Raw genomic sequence first — 23,595 nt, 5'->3', positions numbered from 1 at the left:
TGAGATACAATATTGGTTACCACTTGGGGTATAGACTGGGAAGGATCAAAAGAGAACCTTATGGGGTGCTGGAAAGTTTCTATATTCTTAATCGTGTTGTGATTATGAAGGTATATACATATGTAAAATCATCATCAAGCTATATATTTATGATATTCATGCACTTGTATATCATTTGTCATAAAATAAATAAATTTCTTTAAAAGAAACTGTGGTGGTCAGGAAAATCATTAAACGTGTCATTTACCTATATAAGCTTTGGCAGTTAAGAAAAACTAATTTTGTCATCTGAAGAAAAAAGGGAAGTAAAATCTTGAACAATGATAACCATAAAATTGAAAAGAGGGGATTGGAGTACAAGTGTTTAAGGTGATTGTATGGATCCAAGAAGGATATAGGTTTTGATTGTCTGCTATGCATATTAAAGCTTTTAGGTTAAAGGAATACATAAAATGTGTAATGTCTTGACCAGTAGAGTAGGAAACAAAGAAAATTAAGAAAATGGGTTTTCATAGAGTGCAGGGAAAATGAAGGAAATGAGCCAAGAAAAAAACATAGAACATAGAAGATAAAATAAAATGGTGGAATAAGTCCGAATGTATCACAATCACAATAAATATAGATGGATAAAATCCATCTGTTACAAGACAGAGACCTCTCAGATTGGTGCTAGTCCCTCAGATTCTGGAGGATGCCTTTTTATAATTTGGAAATGAATAGATTATTTGAAACACACTAGTATTATTATTTAATACTTATTCCATGCCCTTAAAAAAGAAATAAATAACAGATTTTACATCAACAATTATACAATAACTTCTGTATTCCTTTTTCTTGTAGTCTGATCTCAGCCATGAAATGGAATCTGATATGATAGATGTGGTAAGTTGCCTCCCAAGATTTTGTTTTATAAAATAAAATATTTAAAATATACTATAGTCTTTTTAATGCTAGAGTACTCAATAATTATATTTCCTTTAGTACACTGTAGAAAAGTATAGACACACACACACTGTATATAGTGAATGTTTAAAGCATATTTGTTTTATATTTTGTGTCACACAAATTAAATTGGATGAAACAAGAAAAAATTAAATATTTCTTACAGAAGATAGTATTCTAAATTGTGAAAAAGAAAAAACCTATAAAAGGTATAACTATAATTGGCAAGTATAAGCAGTATCTTTTCAGCATATTCTGAAACAAAAACAAAAATTAGTTCCTTTATTTACATTTCTGATTTGGAATATTCTTCCTCTGATAAATAATTTGTTTGTATGCTGTTTTCTTTTGACAGAGACTATAACTGCTCTTTGATGTTTATAAGAGAACAGGCCTTAATATACTTAATAAGTCAAAGTTATATGAAATTATTCATGTCAAATATTAGCATAGAGAAATTCACCTTCATAAAACTCCACTGTTGGGGAAATATTTTTTCTTCAATAAATCCCAGTGAAAGAAACCTTTCACCTACACCTACTGCCTTGGGTACCTATGTTTGTTCTTTATTTAGAAAAAAACTATGATACTAATCTCTAGAATTATGGATTGCCTGAAGTATTTCAGATGTGGCTGAAACAATTAGAATTAATTACATTTCTTCCTTTCTAGATTAATTTAATATTCATTTGAAGCAAGTTTAATAGGTTCACTCATAAAATTGTAAATATTTAAGAGTAGTTTGTTAGCTTTTGTGTTTTGTTTTGTTTGTTGCTTAGCAGTTGTTTCATACCAAAAGAAAGCATTGAATAGTAATTCCTGTTTTTAACATAATATATGGCACAAAGGAAAGACCCTTCTGCCTTAAAAACTACCTCCTTTTACAGTTTGCTTATGCTTGAATATAATTTATTTGGCTTTACGACTTGCTCCTTGTCAGAATGAAAAATTCCCTGTGGTATATACAGTGTTAAGCAAGTTCATGTTTTCCTTTTAAGTGCAAGAATGTTTTGGGTGTCTTTTCTGAAAAACGGGTTTTTGGTGAGGTCAAGTCAAAATAAAACATGAGGACATTGAGTCCATAGAGGGGAAAACTAGAGAAGAAGAGGAGGAAAACAGGCTATTTGACACATTTTTCCTAGGGACAAGAGACTTTGCTCTTGAAGCATTTTTTTTTTTAGTTAAGTATAAACTGATTTCAACTTCAGTAACAAACTAGTACTCACCAAAGATATTATTGAAAATGAAATGGCTAAGTATTCTGTATCTGCCATAAAGCATCATTACATCTTTCTCATTATCAGCTCAGACTGAAAGTCTGTAGGAACAATATTTTGCAAAGATGAAAGAAATTTTGAGATTTATAATAGATATTACTTCTTAAATATAGAGAAATAGATTTAAATGTTTTTTGATAATATTTTAATAAGCATGCAATATGTTGCCTAATGTTTTCTTTATTTTTCACCCTGTTTTCTATAAGCATTTACCTTGCCTTCCTCTTCCATTATATTTTCTGTTATCGTTCAGATTTTCTCTTGCTAACCATTTTTATTTTCTCTTGCTCTGTTTTTCTCTCTCACTGCTCCATATGGGATCTGAAAGTAAAGTATTGATGTGAAATATAGGAGATGTTCATAGACTTGAATAAAGTACATAACGTTAAAACATGTCAGCTTTTGGAAACTAATAAAAAACACTTAAAATCTAAAGGATATTTTGGGCCACACTGCTCAGGCATAATAATTATAGCAATGTCTTCTCTCTGAGACATGCTTCTTCATCAAAAATTATACTGACATTACAGTGATGGATTGACATGTAGGAGAAAGGAAAATTTATCCTTGTCTTTCTCTTTAGCATAAACTGTTTTAAGACTTCCTAAGTGCCTAATATCTGATACTAATATTTGGTTATTTGTAAAAAAGCATAACTTGTTTATATATAGTCTCAGATGTCAGCTTTGGGATCTAATTTTCATATAATTCAAGCAAAAATAAAAATACCATGGAATTCATATATTGTTAGACTTGGAAAACACTTTAGTTTTGGTCCAACCATCCATTCTAGTATATGAATCAATTCTCATATATGAAAGATGGCCTGATATATGCCAAATACTGTGTTCATTGCTTAACATTTATTTTATTTTATTCTCATAATCCCTTTCTTGTGAAGTACACTTTACAGATAAGGAAACTGAGAGTGATGGAGTTTAAGTTACTTGTTCAAGGTCACACAACTAATAAGTTGCACAGATGGAATGTGGACTCAGGTTATTGTAACACCAAAACACATGCTCTTTTCTTTATACCACATATCTATATAGCCTAGGCTCGTATACCTTCAGCAAGGAATCCTATATACCTGGGAAGTTCATTATAGACCTCACTGTTGGAAAATTCTCTCTTACAATTATATAAAATTGGGATTCCATGGTGTCCACCCATCGTTCTTACTTCAGCTCACAGAAATTGATAGAACTAATTTAATTAGCCTTCTATTCTATTGTTTTTGCACTTTCAAATTTAATTTTTAAGGATACATTTAGAAAGGTAGTGATAAGGGGATAATAAAAGTAACAAATAAAATATAAATCTGAATCCCCCTCTTCAAATTTCAAACACATATATAATTTTTCCAAGTCTCCAAATATTATTTGTGTTAGTTTCTGCTTTATAATAAAGTGAACGAGCTATACATATACATATATTCCCATATGCTCCCTCTTACATTTCCCTCCCACTATCCATATCCCACCACTATAGGTGGTCATAAAGCACCAAGCTGATCTCCATGTGCTATGTGGTTTCTTCCCACTAGCTATCTATTTTACATTTGGTAGTGTATATATGTCCAGGCCACTCTCTCACTTCATCCCAGTTTACCCATCCCAAACCCCATGTCCTCAGGTCCATTCTCTATGGCTGTGTCTTTATTCCTCTCCTACCCCTAGGTTCTAAAGAACCATTTTTATTTTTTATAGATCCATACATATGTATTAGCATACGGTATTTGTTTTTCTCTTTCTGAATTAGTTCACCCTGTATGACGGACTCTAGGTCCATCCACCCCACTACAAATAACTCAATTTTGTTTCCTTTTATGGCTGAGTAATATTCCACTCTATATATGTGCTACATGTGATTTATCCATTCATTGGTCGATGGACACTTAGGTTGCTTCCATGTCCTGGCTATTTTAAATAGTGCTGCAATGAACATTGTGGTGCATGACTCTTTTTGAATTATGGTTTTCTCAGGATATATGCCCAGTAGTGGTTTTGCTGGGTCCTATGGTAGTTCTGTTTTTAGTTTTTTAAGGAACCTCCATACTGTTCTCCATAGTGGCTGTGTCAATTTACATTCCCACCAACAGGGCAAGAGGGTTGCCTTTTTTCCACACCCTCTCCAGCATTTAAGGTTTGCAGAATTTTTGATGATGGGATGGTGACCAGTGTAAAGTGCAACCTCATTGTAGTTTTGATTTGATTTCTCTAATGATTATTGAAGTTCAGCATCCTTTCACGTGTTTGTTGGCAATCTGTATATCTTTGTTGGAGAAATGTCTATTTGGGTCTTCTGCCCATTTTTGGATTGGGTTGTTTTTTTTTTTTTTGATATTGAGCTGCATGAGCTTCTTGTAAAATTTGGAGATTATTCCTTTGTCAGTTGATTCATTTGAAAAATATTTTTTCCCATTTGGAGGGTTGTCCTTTTGTCTTATTTTTGGTTTCCTTTGCTGTGCAAAAGCTTTTAAGTTTCACTAGGTCCCATTTGTTGATTTTTTCTTTTATTTCCATTTCTCTAGGAGGTCGGTCAAAAAGGATCTTGCTGAGATTTAAGTCATAGAAAGTTCTGCCTATGTTTTCTTCTAAGAGTTTTATAGTATCTGGCTTATATTTAGGGCTTTAATGAATTTTGAGTTTATTTTTGTGTATGGTGTTAGGGAGTATTCTAACTTCATTCTTTTACATGTAGCTGTCCAGTTTTCACAGCACCACTTATTGAAGAGGCTCTCTTTTCTCCATTGTATATTCTTGCCTCCTTTACCAAAAATAAGTTGACCATAAGTGCGTGGGTTTATCTCACAGGTTTCTACCCTGTTCCATTGATCTGTATTTCTGTTTTTGTGCCAGTATCATACTGTCTTGTTTACTGTAGCTTTGGAGTATAGTCTGAAGTCTGGTTCCTCCAGATCCGTTTTTCTTTCTCAAGATTGCTTTGGCTATTCGGGGTCTTTCATGTTTTCATACAAATTGTGAACATTTTTGTTCTAGTTTTGTGAAAAATGCCATGGGTAGTTTGATAGGGATTACATTGAATCTATAGATTGCTTTAGGTAGTATAGTCATTTTCAAAACGTTGATTCTTCCAATCCAAGGTCATGGTATATCTCTCCATCTGTCTGTATCATCTTTAATTTCTTTCATCACTCTCTATAATTTTCTGCATACAGGTCTTTTGTCTCCTTAATTAGGTGTATTCCTAGGTATCTTATTCTTTTTGTTGCAATCGTAAATGGGAGTGTTTCCTTAATTTCTCCTTCGATTTTTCATCGTTATTGTACAGAAATACAGAGGATTTCTGTGCATTAACTTTGTATCCTGATACTTTACCAAATTAATTGATTAGCTGTACTAGTTTTCTGGTCGGATCGTTAGGATTCTCTATGCATAGTATCGTGTCATATGCAAACAGGGACAGCTTCACTTCTTCTTTTCCAATTTGGATTCCTTTTATTTCTTTATCGTCTCTGATTGCTGTGGCTAAAACTTCCAAAACTATGTTGAATAATAGTGGTGAGAGTGCAAAACCTTGTCTTGTTCTTAGTCTTAGAGGAAATGCTTTCAGTCATTCACCATTTAGAACTATGTTGGCTGTGGGTTTGTCAAATATGGCCTTCATTATGTTGAGGTAAGTTCCCTCTATGTCTAGTTTCTGGAGGGTTTTTATCATAAATGTGTGTAGAATTTTGTCAAAAGCTTTATCTGCATCTATTGAGATGATCATATGATTTTTCTCCTTCAATTTTTTTTTAAACATCTTTATTGGGGTATAATTGCTTTACAATGGTGTGTTAGTTTCTGCTTTATAACAAAGTGAATCAGTTATACATATACATATGTTCCCATATGTCTTCCCTCTTGCGTCTCCCTCCCTCCCACTCTCCTTCAATTTTTTAATGTGGTTTATCACATTGATTCATTTTCATATACTGAGGAATCCTTGCATTCCTGGGGCAACCCCATTTGATCATGGTGTATGTTCCTTTTAATGTGCTGTTGGATTTTCTTTTCTGGTATTTTGTTGAGGATTTTTGCATCTATTCTCATCAGTGATATTGGCCTGTATTTTTCTTTCTTTGTGACATCATTGTCTGATTGTTGTATCAGGGTGATGGTGGCCTTGTAGAGTGAGCTTGGGAGTGTTCTGCCCTCTGCTATATTTTGGAAGATTTTGAGATGGATATGTATTATGTCTTCTCTAAATGTTTGATAGAATTCCCCTGTGAAGCCATCTGGTCCTGGGCTTTTGTTTCTTGGAAGATTTTAATCACAGTCTCAATTTCAGTGCTTGTGATTGGTCTGTTCATATTTTCTATTTCTCCCTGGCTCAGTCTCAGAAGGTTGTGCTTTTCTAAGAATTTGTCCATTTCTTCCAGGTTGTCCATTTTATTGGCATATATTTGATTGTAGTAATGTCTTATGATCCTTTGTATTTCTACAGTGTCAGTTGTTACTTCTCCTCTTCCATTTCTAATTCTATTGGTTTGAGTCTTTTCCCTTTTTATCTTGATGTGTCTCTCTAATGGTTTATCAATTTTTTTATCTTCTCAAAGAACCAGCTTTTAGTTTCATTTATCATTGCTATTGTTTCCCTAATTTCTTTTTCATTTATTTCTAATCTGATCTTTATTAATTCCTTTCCTCCTGCTAACTTTGGGGTTTTTTTTTGTTGTTGTTCTTCTTTCTCTAATTGCTTGAGGTGTAAAGTTAGGTTGTTTATTTGATACATTTCTGGTTTATGGAGTTAGGATTGTTTGGCTATAAACTTCCATCTCAGGACTGCTTTTGCTGCATCCCATAAGTTTTGGGTTATCATGTTTTCATTGTCATTTGTTTCTAGGTATTTTTTGATTTCCCCCTTGATTTCTTCATTGATCTCTTGGTTATTTGTTAGTGTATTGTTTAGCCTCCATATGCTTGTATTTTTTATACATTTTTTCCTGTAATTGATATCTAGTCCCATAACATTATGGTCAGGAAATATACTTGATACAATTTCAGTTATCTTAAATTTACCAGGCTTGATTAGAGACCCATGATATGATCTATCCTAGAAAATGTTCCTTGAATACTTGAGAAGACAGTGTATTCTTTTGTTCTTTGATGGAATGTCCAATAAAGAAAGACTGTATGTGTTCCTAGGTCTGAAGTGGGTCTCTTGTAGACAGCATATATATGGGTCTTGTTTTTATATCCATTTACCAGTCTGTGTCTTTTGGTTGGAGCATTTAATCCATTTATATTTAAGGTAGTTATCGATATGTATGTTCCTATTACCATTTTCTTTATTGTTTTGGACTTGTTATTGTAGGCCTTTTCCTTCTCTTATGTTTCCTGCCTAGAGACGTTCCTTTAGTATTTGCTGTAAGGCTGGTTTTGTACTGTTGAGATTTCTTAGCTTTTGCTTGTCTGTAAAGGTTTTGATTTCTCCGTCAAATCTGAATGAGATCCTTGCTGGGTAGAGTAATCTTAAGTTCTAGGTTTTGCCCTTTCATCACTTTAAATATGTCTTGCCACTCCCTTCTAGATTGCAGAGATTCTGCTGAAAGTTCAGCTGTTAACCTTATGGATATTTCTTTGTATGTTATTTGTTGTTTTTCTCTTGCTGCTTTTAATATTTTTTCTTTGTATTTAAGTTTTGATAGTTTGATTAATATGTGTCTTGGCATGTTTCTCCCTGGATTTATCTTGTATGGGACTCTCTGTTCTTCCTGGACCAGGTTGAATATTTCCTTTCCCATATTAAGTAAGATTTCAACTATAATCTCTTCACATATTTTCTCAGTCCCTTTCTTTTTCTCTTCTTCTTCTGGGACACATATAATTGGAATGTTGTTCTGTTTAATGTTTTCCCAGAGCTCTCTGAGACTGTCCTCAATTATTTTCATTCTTTTTTCTTTATTCTGCTCTGTGGTAGTTGTTTCCAGTATTTTATCTTCAAGGTAACTTATCCGTTCTTCTGCCTCAGTTATTCTGTTATTTATTCCTTGTAGAGGATTTTTAATTTCATTTATTGTGTTTTTCATCATTGTTTGTGTGCTCTTTAGTTCTTATATATCCTTGTTAATTGTTTCTTTTATTTTCTCCATTCTATTTCCAAGATTTTGATCATCTTTGCTATTATTACTCTGAATTCTTTTTTCAGGTAGACTGCCTATTTCCTCTTCATTGGTTTGGTCTGGTGGGTTTTTACTTTGCTCCTTCATCTCCTGTGTGTTTCTTTGTCTTCTCATTTTGCTTAACTTACTGGATTTGGGTTCTCCTTTTTGCATACTGCAGGTTCGTAGTTCCTGTTGTTTTTGGTGTCTGCCCCCAGTGACTAAGGTTGGTTCAGTCAGTTGTGTAGGCTACCTGGTGAAGGAGACTGGTGCCTGCAGTCTGGTGGATGGGGCTGGATCTTATTTTCTGGTGGGCAGGACTGCATCTGGTGGTGTGTTTTGGCATGCCTGTGACCTTATTATGACTTTAGGCAGTGTCTCTGCTAGCAGTTGTGATTGTGTTCCTGTCTTGTTAGTTGTTTGGTGTAAGGTGTCCAGCACTGTAGCTTGGTGGTCATTGAGTGGAGCTGGGTCTTAGTGCTGAGATGGATATCTCTGGGACAGCTTACACTGTTTGATATTACATGGAGCCAGGAGGTCTCTTGTTGACCAGTGTCCTGATTTCGGCTCTCCCACCTCAGAGGCACAGGCCTAACACCCGGCCAGAGCACCGAGATCCTGTTAGCTACATGGCTCAGAAGAAAAGGTAGAAAAGAAAAAGAAAGAAAGAAAATCAATGTGTTATTAAGATAAAAATCTTTAAAAAATTATTAAAAATTAAAAATAATTTAAAAAAGGAGATAATGAAAGAAGAGAGCATTCAAAACAAATCCACCAATGATAACAAGCACTAAAAAAGTATACTAAAAGAAAAAAAGAAAACAAAAAACCGAAGACAGAACCCTAAGACAAATGGTAAAATCAAATCTGTACAGACAAAATCACACAAAGTCCACCACCTCAATATTGTGATGATTTGTTGTTGATTCATGTATTCCAGAGATTCAGGGTGTATCAAGTTGATTGTGCAAATTTAATCAGCTGCTCCTGAGGCTTCTGGGAGAAATTTCCCTTTTTCTTCTTTGTTTTCACAGCTCCTGGGTTTCAGCTGTGGATTGGCCCCGCCTCTACATGTATGTCGCCTGAGGGCATCTGTTCTTTGCTCAGACAGGACAGGGTTAAAGGAGCAGCTGATTAGGGTGCTCTGGCTCACTCAGGCTGGGGCCAAGGAGGGGTACAGAATGAGGAGCAAGCCTGCAGCACAAAACCTGGTGTGATGTTGCAACTGCCTGAGGTGCACTGTGTGTTCTCCCAGGGAAGTTGTCCCTGGATCCCGGGACCCTGGCAGTGGCAGGCTGCACAGGCTCCTATGAGGGGAATAGTGACCTGTGCTTATGCACAGGCTTCTTGGTGGCTGCAGAAGTAGCCTTAGCATTTCATGCCCATCCCTGGTGTCTGCACTGATAGGCGCGGCTGGTACCTGTTTCTGGAGCTCGTTTAGGCAGTGCTCTGAATCACCTCTCCTCGCACACCCCAGAACAATGGTCTCTTGCCTCTTAGGCAGTTCCAGACTTTTTCCAGGGATCCCTCCTGGGTAGCTGTGGTGCACTAGCACCCTTCAGGCTGTGTTCATGCAGCCAACGCCAGTCCTCTCCCTGGGATCTGAACTCCGAAGCCAGAGCTTCAGCTCCCAGCCCGCACCTGCCCCAGCAGGTGAGAAGAAAAGCCTCTCAGGCTGATGAGTGCTGGTTGGCACCAATCCTCTGTGCAGAAATCTCTCTGCTTTGCCCTCTGAACCCCTGTTTCTGTTCTCTCTTTGGCTCCGAAACTTCCCCCCACCCGTCGCCCTGTCTCAGCCAGTGAAGGGGCTTCGTAGTGTGCGGAAACTTTTCCTCCTTCACAGCTGCCTCCCAGAGGTGCCGGTCCCCTCCTTATTCTATTGTCTCTGTTTTTTTCTTTTTTCTTTTGCCTTACCCAGGTACGTGGGGAGTTTCTTGCCTTTTGGGAAGTCTGAGGTTTTCTGCCAGCATTCAGTAGGTGTTCTGTAGGAGTTGTTCCACACGTAGATATATTTCTGATGTATTTGTGGGGAGGAAAGTGATTTCCACATCTTACTCCTCTGTCATCTTGAAGGTCTCGGCCTCCGAGAATTTTATGAAGAAAGTGGTTTGAGTTGTACTTCTTATGTGAGGATTGTGATTCTTTCATTGTTTCATTGTGTTTATAGATATGAAATACAAAGTCATGGTTTCACTGATGCCTTACATTTAATAAGGATAGATTTTTAGTAGTAATGCAGGAGACATTGTGAAAGTTGGCCTTTGATTTTCATTGGTCATTTGGTGCTTCCATAACATGAATTTCTTACATGGCAAGCTGGATTTTAGAGTGTACTTCTTTATATTCATATGCATTTATATTTTGAGCTGTGGTGTGTCTGGGGGTGCATAGTATGTACTGGCAAGAAATCTTTTAGCTTAATCATGACTTTTAAAGGGGTTTTAAAATGGCACTGTTATTTAGTAGCAAGAAAAATGTTACTTATAAATATCTACCTCACATCTTCATATTTCATTTCTAAAGATTTTATAATTTAAAATTCATATAGTACAGAGGTATAAAATATGAAAGTCCCTGATGCCTCTCTTCCTCCAAGAAAATCACACCCCACCCAGAAGTAATTATTATTAACTGTTTGGTGTTTGTCTTTCTTGAAGCTTTTTCTTCCTTTACTAATTAAAAATAATATAAACACACATAAGATATCATATTGCGGTTTTTAAAAGCAAAAATGGGATTTCATTATACCATTTTCTTTGCAAATTGTGGCTTAAATATTTTAACATATGGAATATACTTTCTTTAAATTTTACTTTAGATTTAAAAAGTAGGTTTATAATTAATAAACTAATGAATACCCATAAACCCCCAACCCAAGAACTGGAATAATGTGCTTCTCCCCTATTTCATCCCACATGCCTCTCTCCTATCTTAATATTTGTCTTTTTAAAAATAATTTTAAGGAGTTCCCTGGTTGCCTAGTGGTTAGGATTCCAGGCTTTCACTGCCGTGGCTTGGGTTCAATCCTTGGTCAGGAAACTGAGATCCCACAAGGCGTGCAGTGCAGCCAAAAAATAATAATAATAATTCAGTGATTTAAAAAAATTAACAATTTTACCATATAAGCATATATAGCTAAATAATATAATGGTTAGCTTTGATTATGCTGTAGCAATTTTTTAAAAGGTACTAAAATATGTGTAGCTTTCTGGTACTTGCTTTATTCTCACAATATTATTATTCTAATATCCATTCATCTTATTTTATGTGACTAAAGTGACTTCGTTTTTGCTGCTTTATAATATTCCACTGTGAGTATGCCATAGTTATTTTTATAATTCTCTTATCAATGGATTTTTAGGTGACTTGTAGTTTTTCTTTTTTTTTGGTATGTGCTAAATTGACAGTGCTGATTATGGGTATTTTACTATATATTTTCTGTTATACTGCACAAGTATCTTTAGGAGGAATATGAATAAATTACTGGATTGTAGGGTATACAGATGTTCAACTTTCAAAATGATGTTTAGTTACTTTCCAAATTAGGTGTACCAATTCATATTCTCCCCCAGCAATGTAAGAGATTCTATTGATCTACTTTCTTCAATATTTTGCATTGTCTGACATCACAATTTTTGCCAATCTAGTGATGTAAAATGGTATATTATTGTGTACTTAACTTGCATTTCCCTGATTATTTTTGAGATATAATTGACAATATTATATTAGTTTCAGGTGTACAACATAATGATTTGATATTTGCATACATTGTGAAATGATCACCACAATAAGTCTAATTATCATCCATCACCTTACATAGTTACAAATTTTTTTATGATGAAAACTTTTAAGGTATGCTCTCTTAGCAACTTTCAAAATGTACTACAGTATTATTAACTATGGTCAACATGCTGTACATTACATCCCCATGACATTTATTTTATAACAGGAAGTGTGTACCTTTTGACTTCCTTCACTCATTTCACCCCCCACCCCCCTTCCCTCTGATAACCACCAATCTGCTCTCTATACCTCTTAGTGAGATCATATGGTATCTGTCTTTCTTTATTCTGACTTATGTCACTTAGCATAATGACCTCAAAGTCCATCCATGTTGTCACAAATGGCAAGATTTCATATATATATATCACCTATTTGTTATTCATTCATCCTTTGAGGGAAAGCTTAGGTTTCCATATTTTGGCTAATGTAAATAATGCTGCAGTGAATATGGAAGTGCATATATCTTTTCAAATTAATGTTTGTGTCTTCTTCAATTAAATCCCCAGAAGTGGAATTTCTGGGTCACATTGTACATCTATTTTTAAATTTTTTGAGAAACCTCTATAATGTTTTCCATAATGATAATGCACAAGGATTCCCTTTACTTCACATCCTCATCAACACTTGTTATTTCTTGTATTTTAGATAATAGCCATTCTAATGGGTATGAAGTCATATCTCACTGTGGTTTTGATTTGCATTTCCTTGATGATTAGTGATGTTGAGCATCTTTTCATGTGCATGTTGTCCACCTGAATGTCTTCTTTGGAAGAATGCCTATTCAGGTCTTCTGCCCATTTTTCATTGGAATATTGGTTTGTTTTTTGCTGTTGAATTTTATGAGCTCTTTATATATTTTGGATATTAACATCTTATCAGATATATGATTTGCAAATACTTTCTCCAATTCAGTAGATTGCCTTTTCATTGTGTTGATGAATTCCTTTGTGGTGCAGAAGCTTTTTAGTTTGATGTAGCCCCACTTATTTATTTTTGCTTTTGTTGCCTTTGGAGTCAGATCCAAAAAATCATTTCTAAGAGTGAAGTCAAATAGCTTACCACCTAGACGTTTTATGATTTCAGGTCTTACATTCAAGTATTTAATCCATTTTAAGCTAAATTTTGTGTATGGTGTAAGATAATGGTCAGTTTTATTCTTTTTTGTGTGGTTGTCAGGTTTACTCAAACACATATATTAAAGACATAGTTCTGTCCCCATTATGTATTTCTGCATCCTTTGTCAAAACTTAATTGACTATATATGCATGGGTATATTTCTGTGCTCTCTATTCTGTTTCTTTGAGCTATATGACTGTTTTTATGCCAATTCCAATTTTGATTAGCATAGCTTTGTAATATAGTTTGAAATCAGGGAACATGGTGCCTCTAACTATGTACTTCTTTCTCAAACTTGCTTTGACTATTCAGGGTCTTTTGTGGTTCCATACAAATTTTAGAATTGTTTGCTGTATTTCTGTGAAAAATGCCATTGGAATATTGATAGGGATTGCACTGACTCTGTGGATTGCTTTGGGTAGTATGGCCATTTTCATAATATTAATCTTCCAACATATACACATGGAATATCTTTCCATTTATTTGTGTCTCCTTTAATTTATTTCAACGGTGTCTTAGAGTTTTAAGTGTATGTATTTCACCTTCTTGATTACATTTATCACTAAGTATTTTATTATTTTTGATTTAATTGTAAATGGTATTTTATTCTTCATTTATTTTCTGATAGTTCATTGTTAGTCTATAGAAACACATACACATTTTCATATTGATTTTGTATCCTGCAGCTTTACTGAATTTATTTATAAGTTCTAACATTTATTTGGTGAAATTTTTAGGGTATTCCATATATAAAATCTTGTCAGCTGTCAATAGTGACAGTTTTACTTCTTCCTTTCCAATTTAGATGCCTTTTATTTCTTTTTCTTGCCTAAATGCTCTGCCTAGGACTACCAGTACTATTTTGAATAAAGAGAACTAGAGCGAGTATCCTTGTCTTGTTCCTGACCTTAGAGGAAAACTTTCAGCTCTTCACCATTGAGTACAATGTTAGCTGTGGGCTTGTCTTATATAGCTTTTATTTTGTTGATATAGCTCCCTTTATACCCAATTTGTTCAGTTTTTATCATAAATGGATGTTGAATTTCTTCAGATGCTTTTCCTGTATCTATTGAGATGATCATATGTTTTTTGTTTTTCATTTTGTTAATAAGGTTTATCACATTGATTCATTTCCAGATGGTGAGCCATCCTTGCATCCCTGGAATAAATTCTAATTGATCATGGTTTATTATACTTTTATTATATTGTTGAATTTGGGTTGCTAATATTTTTGAGCATTTTTTCATCTGTATTCTTCATATATTGGCCTGTAATTTTATTTTCTTGTGGTGTCCTTTTCTGGTTTTGGTATCAGGGTAATCCCAGCTTTGTAAAATTAGTTTAGAAGCATTTCCTCCTCTTCAATTCTTTGGAAAAGATTGAGAGATGTTGTTATTAATTCTTTTTTCAATGTTTGGTAGAAGTCATCAGTAAAGCCATCTGGTCTGGTCCAGAAATTTTAACGTTGAAGTTTTTTTGATTACTGATTCAGTCTCCTTACTAGTAAACGTCTATTCATGTTTTCAATTTCTTCATGATTCAGCTTTGTAGGTTGTATGATTTTAGGAGTTTATCCATTTTTCTAGGTTGTTCAACGTTATGACATGTAATTGTACAGAATCTCTTATTATCCTTTGTATTTTTTGGAAACAGTTGTAATATATCCTCTTTCATTTCTGATTTTATTTTTTGGAGCCCTCTACTTTTCTTGGTGAGTCTAACTAAGAGTTTATCAAATTGGTTTATCTTTTCAAAAAACAAGATGCTAGTTTTCTTGAACTTTTTAATTGTCTTTTTAGTCTCTATTTGATTTATTTTCGCTCCCATCTTCGTTATTTCTTCTAACTTTGGGCTGCATTTTTTCCCCTAGTTCCTTGAGATGTAAAGTCCGATTGTTTATTTGCTATTTTTCTTGTTTCTTGAGGTAGGAATATATTACTATGGACTTACCTCTTAGAACTGCTCTTGCTGTATCCCATACACATTGGTATGTTATATTTCCATTTTCATTTGTGTCAAGGCTATTCTTGATTTCTCCTTTGAATTCTTCTTTGACCCATTGGTTGTTCAATAATATGCTGCTTAATCTCTACATATTTGTAAATTTTTCAGTTTTCTTCTTGTATTTGATTTCTAGTTCCATAAGATGGTCAAGAAAGAAGCTTGATGTGATTTGAATCTTCTTAACTTATTAAGATTTCTTTGGTGGTTATGTTAGGTCACATATGATCTACTCTGGAGAATACTTCATGTGCATGTCAGAAGAATGTGTCTTCTGCTGCTTTTGGATGAAATATTCTGTGTATATCTGTTAATTTCATCTGGTCCAATGTGTTGTTTAAGGTCAGTGTTTCCTTATAGATTTTTTTGTCTGGATGATCTATCCATTGATTTAAGTGTGGTATTAAAGTCCTCTACTATTATTATATTGCTCTCTCTCCCTTTATGTCTGTTACTATTTGCTTATATATTTATGTGTTCCTATCTTGGGTGCACAAATACTTACCAGTGTTATATACTCTTGGTGGTTTCACCCCTTTATCATTGTGTAATGTCCTTATTTACCTTTTATTACAGTCTTTGTTTTAAAGTCTATTTTGTCTGAGATAAGCATAGCTACCTTGGCTTTCTTTTGGTCCCCATTTGTATGGAACATCTCTTTCCATCCCTTCACTTTTAGTCTGTGTGTGTTCTAAAACCTTAAATGAGTCTCTTGTAGGAAGCATATAGATGTGTCTTGTTCTTTTCTCCAATCAACCACAAAGTCTTTTGATTGGAGCATTTAGTCAATTTATATTTACAGTAATTATTGATAGTTATACTTATTGTCATTTTGTTAATTTTTTTCTGGCTGTTTTGTAGTTCCTCTCTGTTCTTCTCTTGTTCTCTTCCTTTGTGGTTTGATGACATTTTTTGACATATACTGAGATTACTTTCTCCTTATCTTTCATGTGTCTACTATTGGTTTTTGCTTGTAGCTACCACGGAGCTCACATAAAATAACCTACATTTATTAAGTCTACTAACAACTTAAGTTTGAATGTATTCTAAAACAATACATTTTCCTCCCCCTCACCTTTGTTTTGATGTCATATTTTACCTCTTTTTATCTTGTGTATCCCTAATGATTGTAATTATAGTTATTTTTACTACTTTTGTCTTTTAACTTTCACACTATCTTTATAGGTGATTAATCTACTACCTTTACTATATATTTACCTTTACCAGTGAGATCTATACTTTCATGAGTTTCTTCATTACTAAGTAATGCCCTTCCCTTTTCAGGTTAACAAATTACCTTTAACATTTCTTGTAAGACTGGTTTTATTGTGATGAACTCCTTTAGCTTTGCTTGTCTGGAAAGCTCTTTATCTCTACTTCAATTATGAGTGATTATTTTCCGAGGTAGAGTAGTCTTGGTTGGAAGATTTTTCCTTTCAACACTTTGAATATATTGTGCCACTCTCTGTTGCCTTGCAAAATTTCTAATGGAAAAATCTGCTCATAGTCTTATGGAAGTTTCTTTGTACATAAGAGTAGTTTTATCTTTCTGCTTTTAAAATTATATCTTTATCTTTAACTTCTGCCATTTTAATTATAATATGCCTTGGTGTGAATCTCTTTGGGTTCTGCTTACTTGGAATTCTCCTGGCTCCTTGGATCTGATGTCTGATTCCATCTTTGTGTTAGAGAAATTTTCAACTATTATTGCTTCAAATAATTTTTCTTCCCCTTTCTCTCTCTATTCTTCTGGACCCCCTACAATGTGAATATCCTTATGCTTGATGTTGTCTCATAAGCTTCTTAAGTATCTTCACTTTTGATTTTTGTTTTCTTTTTGCTATTCTGATTGGGTGAGCTCCACTGCCTTATCTTTAACATCAGTGATCCTTTCTACTGTTTTATCTAGTCTACTGTTGAACCCTTCTAGAGTATTTTTCAATTGAGTTATTGTATTATTCATTTCTGATTGGTTCTTTTCTATATTTTCTATCACTTAAAAAAACTTCTCGTTATATTCATACATTCTTCTGCTAAATTCAGTGAGCATCTTTATGACCATTTCCTTGAATTCTTTATCAGGTAAATGAATGATCTCCACTTCATTAATGCTTTTTTCTGAGGTTTAACCTTGTTCTTTTGCTTAGAACATATTCCTTTGTTCCCTCATTCTGCTTACCTCTCTGTGTTTGTTTCTATGTATTCTATGAGCCAGCTAGCTACCTCTCCAGTCTTGAAGAACTGGCCTCATGTAGGAGATAAACCTTATCATTCCGCCTTGCCTTAGCCCTTGATAGTCTCATGATCTTTTGTGATTGTCCAAGCAGCTTATTTTATTTTATTTTAAATTGCTTTTAGTTTTTGAGGGTGTGCCAAGACCTGTCAGTGTCCCAAAGGGAAATTTCTTAGTCAGTACCTATTTTCAGCCTGATTGGTAGGCCAATTCTCAGGCATAAGCTTTTGAAGTATGCAAATATATATAGACATGTGGGACCACACTTGTAAACCTTGCTGACCTCCATACCAGGTGGGCTGTTAAAGTCACCTACTATTACTGTATTACTGTTGATTTCCCCTTTTATGGCTGTTAGCATTTGCCTTATGTATTGAGGTGCTTCTATGTTGGGTGCATAGATATTTACAATTGTTATATCTTCTTCCTGGATTGATCTGTTGTTCGTTATATAGTGTCCTTCCTTGTCTTTTATAATAGTCCTTATTTTAAAGTCTATTTTGTCTGATATAAGTATTGCTACTCCAGCTTTCTTTTGTTTTCCTTTTGCATGGAATATCTTTTTCCGTCCCCTCACTTTCAGTCTGTATGTGTCCTTATGCCTGAAATGGGTCTCTTGTAGACAACATATATATGGACCTTGCTTTTGTATCCATTCTGCCAATCTGTGTCTTTTGGTTGGGGTATTTAATCCATTTACATTTAAGGTAATTGTCAATATGTCTGTCCCTATTACCATATTCTTAATTGTTTTGGGTTTGTTTTTGTAAGTCTTTTCCTTCTCTTGTGCTTCCTGCCTAGAGAATTTCCTTTAGCATTTGTTGTAAAGCTGGTTTCATGGTGTTGAATTCTCTTAAATTTTGCTTATCTGTAAAGCTTTTGATCTCTCCATTGAAGTTGAATGAGATCCACGCTGGGTAGTTATCCTGTTTGTAGATTTTTCCCATTCATAATTTTACATATATCTTGCCACTCCCTTCTGGCCTGTAGAATTTCTAGTGAAAGATTAGGTATTAACTTTATGGGGATTCCCTTGTATGTTTTTGTTGCTTTGCCCTTGCGGCTTTTAATATTTTTTCTTTGTGTTTAATTTTTGTTAGCTTGATTAACATGTGTCTTGGCATTTTTCTCCTTGGATTTATCCTGTATGGGACTTTCTGTGCTTCATGGACTTGACTATTTCCTTTCCCATGTTGGGGAAGTTTTCAACTATAATCTCTTCAAATATTTTCTGAGACCCTTTCTTCTTTTCTTCTTCCTCTGGGATGCCTATAATTCAAATATTGGTTCATTTGATGTTGTCCCAGAGGTCTCTGAGACTCTCCTCCATTCTTTTCATTGTTTTTTCTTTACTCTGCTCTGGGGCAGTTATGTCCGCCATTCTATCTTCCAGCTCACTTATCTGTTCTTCTTCTTCAGTTATTCTGTTATTGATTCCTTCTAGAGTATTTTTAATTTCAGTTATTTTGTTGTTCATTACTGGTTTTTTGCTCTTTAGTTCTTCTAGTTCCTTGTTAAACATTTCTTGTATTTTCTCTATAATATTTCCAAGATTTTGTATCATCTTTACTCTCATTACTCTGAATTGTTTTTCAGGTGCGTTGCCTATTTCCTCTTCATTTATTTGGTCTTGTGTGTTTTTATCTTGCTCCTTTACCTGTAAGATTTTTCTCTGTCTTCTTATTTTGTCTAGTTCACAGTATTTGAGGTCTCCTTTCCCTAGGTTGAAGGGTCATAGTTCCTCTTGCTTCTGTTTTCTGCCCCTGGTGATGGGGTTGGTCCAGTATCTTGTGTAGGCTTCTTGATGGGAGGGATTGGTGCCTGCGTTCTGGTGGGTGGAGCTGAGTCTTTTCCCTCTGATGAGCAGGGCCTTGTCAGGTGGTGTGTTTTGGGGTGTCTGTGAGCTTAGTATGACTTTAGGTTGTCTGTGTGCTGATGGGTGGGTTTGTGTTCCTGTCTTGATTGTTGTTTAGTGTGAGGCATCCAGCACTGGGAGCTGCTGCCAGTTGGGTCTTGGATTCAGATAGAGGCTTATGTTAGAACTCTCAGTGATTAAACTTCCATGGGGCCAAGAATTCTCCAGTGGTCCAGCATCCTGGACTTGGTGCTCCCATTCCAGAACCTCAGGCCCAACTTCTTGTTGAGGGACCAAGACCCCACAAGTCACTCATCCTGGCAATAAAGGGGATTAAAAAAAAGAAGAAGACTAACAAAACCCCAGACAAGTGGCAAAAAGTAAAATCAAACAGAAACAAGGAAACACACACACACACACACACACACACACAAAAGAAACAAAAACAGAACCAAATAAGTGAAATAGCAAGAGAACAACCAGAAAAACAAAAGAACCCAAGAATGAAATCAAACAATTAAGAAGAAAGTTGACAAAAAACTGAAAACCATAAAACAAAACCAAAGCAGAGTGCCAACTGAAGAATGAAGCAAAGAAATAAAACAAACTGACAAAAATGATATAAAAAAGAAAAAAGTAAAAGAGAAACGCGATAGAAGACTGAACAATACAAAAGCAATGTAGAAACAGAAATATAAAAACAATAGGAAACATATTAAAGAAAAAAAAGAAAACAAAACCCTGCAGAAATTGTAAAAACAAAATCAAACAAGCAAAACCAGAAACAAGGAAACACACACACACGTAAAAGAAACAAAACCAGAGCCAAAGAAAACAAAAGGCAAGAGGACAACCAGACCAATAGAAGAACTCAATAGTGAAATCAAACAATTAGGATTAAAAATAACAAAAACACGTAACCTAAAAACAAAACCAAAGCAGTGTGCCAACTGATGAAGCAAGGAAGGAAACAGAACAAAATATAAGAATGATTAAAAAATAATAATAATAAAATAAAAAGGTGAAAAAACACAGGACAACAGAAAAACAAAGTAGAATGGGAATATAAAAAAAAGAAAAATATATTAAAGAAAAAAAGGAAGGAAAAAATAAGGAAAAAGAGCCCAGAAGAACAGAAAAGCAAAGTAAAAATAGAAATATATAAAAAAATAAAAACAGAAATATGTTATAAAACATGGAGATCCCAAAAGACTAAATTAAAAAAAACCCTAAAACAACAAGAAACAAACAACAAATAGAAAAAAAAAGAAACCACAAAGAAAATCTAGAACCAACAACAGAATGAATCAAAACATAATAAAATTAATAGTAATAATTATGTTTCCCTGGGGTCTCTGCTGTAAGTGTCCTTGTACACACTGTGAGCCCACCTCCGCCTCCCCAAGAGGCTATCCTCTGCCTCTGGGCTGGTCTCTAGACCTGCTGTCATCTTTCTGGGCACCACTCAGACTCTGATCTGGCCAAAGTCCTATGTGTGCTTGCCCCCAAAGTCCACAGCTGCCAGAGCTAGACCGTTTTTATTTGTGGGAGCACTTATTGTCTACTCAGATATTACATAGACACAGGGTCTACCTAGCTGATCACGGGGATTTAACCTGCAGCTTGTAAAGCTGATGGAAAGATTTTCAATCTTCTTCCTTAATCACCCCATCCCTGGGGCTCAGCTCTGGTTTTATCCCCACCTCTGCATGTGGTCCACCCACAGGAGTCTGGTCCTGATGCTGTCTTGGAGCTCTTGGGTCTGTCCCTGGGAGAACCAGGTGCAGAGGTTTTGGATTGTAGGAGCCTAGGTGGCTCCAAATGCTCAAGGAATCTGGTGGCCATGGCGCAAGAGATATGGCCCTAGTGAGGTCCTTTTCTGGCACCCAGCATAAGGCACATGAGGGCCAGCCCTGGGTGGGTTTTTTCTGGCACCAAGCAGCAGGCATGCTAGGGCCAGCCCTGAGAGGGCTTTCTTTTTTGTTTTTTTTTTTTAATTGCCCTGAAGCGAGTGCAGGAGGCCCAGCTCTGAGGGAGATTTTTTTTATTGCTCAGTAGCCTGTGCACAAAAGCCAGCCCTGAGCAGGCTTCTTTTATTGTTGTTGGCACCGGCATGTGGGGAGAGAGAGGTTACAATAGTGGCTCCTCTCCCTGCGTGTGACTCAGCAGTAGCACCCTACTTCCATGGCAATCCAGTCTTCCTCCATAGGCATTCCCTGCTGCAGATTTCCTCCCTCCTGTCCCCTCAGTCCTTCTCCCCACAGCCCACAGCAGTTCTTGCTCTGGACTTGTTCTCCAATCCCCATGTACCAGCTCCCAGCCCCCTTGCACACCTGTGAACACATGTCCCAGTCAAGGGCACGTAGGGCCATGGTATGGACAGTCTGTGTATTTCTCACTCTGTCCTGTCTGCCACAGATCGGCCACTTCACCTTCTTCCAACGGCTTCAAATGCTTCCCTTCTGTCCCAATTGATTTCCCCGTTGGAGAGGGTGTTTCCCCATCAGAGAGGGGGTTTCCCTGAATTCAGGAATCTCTCCTCTGCTTTAGCTTCCCCACCCCGGGGCACACGAGCCATCCTGCTTCCTCTCCTCCTCCTTCTCCCTTCTTTTTTCTGTCCTACCCTGTTATGCAGGGATCTTTATAGTCCTTTCCGTGTTCAAGGTCTTCTGCTAGTTTTCAGCCAGTGTTCTGTGAGAATTGTTGCATCTATAGATGAACTCCTGATGCATCCATGGAGAGAGATAAACTCCACATCCACCTACTCCTCCACCTTCTTGAATCTCCCTCAGCTATTATTTCTTTAAATAAGTTTTCCACCTGTTTCTTCTCCTTCTAGTACTCGCATGATGTAAATGTCCATTCATTTGATGTTGTCCCATAAAGGACATAAGTTTTCTTCACTCTTTTTCATATATATATATATATATATATATATATATATATATATATATATATTTCCTTTAACTGGCTAATTCCAATGACCTATCTTTAGGTTCACTGATTTCTTTTTCTGTATGATCAAGTCTAATATTGAAGCTCTCTATTGAAATTTTCAGTTCTGTCATTGTATTCTTCAGCTCCAAGATTTCCATTTAGTTCTTTTTTATTATTTCTCTTTTTAAATTAAATTTCTCATTATATCCATGCATTGTTCTCCTGATTCTGTTTAATTGTCTATTTGTGTTCTCTTACATTTCACTGAGTTTCTTTAAGATGATTAGTTTAAATTCTTTGTCATACAAGTTGTGGATCTCCTTTGGTTGGGGGAGGCTGTTACTGGAGCTTCATTAGTTTCCTCTGGTGGTGTCATTTTGCCTGATTCTTCATTACCCATGTAGCCTTGTGTTGTTGTCTGTGCATTTGAAGGAGCAAACATCTCTTCCAGTCTTCAGAGACTTGTTTCAACAGGTAAAGAACTTCTCTTGTTGATTACCTGGACTGTTGAGATTACCTCCAAACTCTCAGTCATGCTGGGTTGTAGCCAGGTAATGAAGCTCTTTCTGGATCTGCCTTTGGGTACACATGTGGGAGGCTTGGATCCTGTCTGGTCCCCAGGTGGACAGGACAGCATCCAGGACCTTGTTCAGTAGAGTGGTGCTCCATGGACTTGGATGGGCATGTCTCTTGGTGGATGTCTCAGTGAGAAAACTGTTCATGGACCATGGCTGTGAGGGTTTGGAGCCAAATCACAGATTCATATCAGGATCTGCTGTCAGACTGAGGCTGGCTGACCTACCATCTGGGGCCTTGACAGGGGCATGCTTTACATGGGGCCTTGGAGTACCAGGAATGCTGAGGACTGTGGCTGAAGAGATTCACAGACACAAGTGTCTCCATTGGGTCCCTGGGCCAGCAGGACTTGTTGCAGACTGCAGGTTGTAGGGTCTGCAACCCAGTTATAAAGCTGTTTCAGATTCTACAATCAGGCCGTGTTTGGTGAACTTACCTCTTGTGGCTCCCACACCATGTCTGAGAAGGTCTGGAGCTGGATAATGGGCAACTGCAAGGCCTACAGCTGGGACCAACGTCTGAAAGCCTATAACCCAAGGTACAGTTGGGCTCTGCTCCTCTTGAATCCCTTGGTGTATGGCGCTGTTAGCAATACCAAGGCCAAACAGGACTATAGCTGAGTCCATACACGGGTGCGGAGCTGTTTCTGGGTCAGCAGCTGGGACCATGGTCAACAGATTTGCCACCTCATCACATTTAAGCCTGCCTTCTCAAAATAGCTCTCTGCAGTCTTGGACTCCATCGGGATTTCAAAATTTCCCACCTT

The 23,595-nt window shown here is 36.0% G+C and overlaps 1 protein-coding gene across 1 annotated transcript in view; it reads left to right on the top strand.

Annotated features, from left to right (window-relative positions):
* LOC149744257 (uncharacterized) overlaps positions 1-23,595 on the top strand; it is a 342,635-nt gene that overhangs the window by 104,592 nt on the left and 214,448 nt on the right. The window contains 1 exon segment of the mRNA XM_089904917.1: positions 841-882. Within this exon segment, the coding sequence (XP_089761043.1) occupies positions 841-882 (42 nt within the window).

Source organism: Delphinapterus leucas, chromosome X (assembly GCF_059928025.1).
Source record: "Delphinapterus leucas isolate spDelLeu-1000000601 "Yukka" chromosome X, BTC_Dleu_Yukka2, whole genome shotgun sequence".
Classification (NCBI taxonomy): Eukaryota; Metazoa; Chordata; class Mammalia; order Artiodactyla; family Monodontidae; genus Delphinapterus; species Delphinapterus leucas.
Note: the sequence above shows the minus strand (reverse complement) of the source record. Positions and strands in the feature narration are given on the sequence as shown.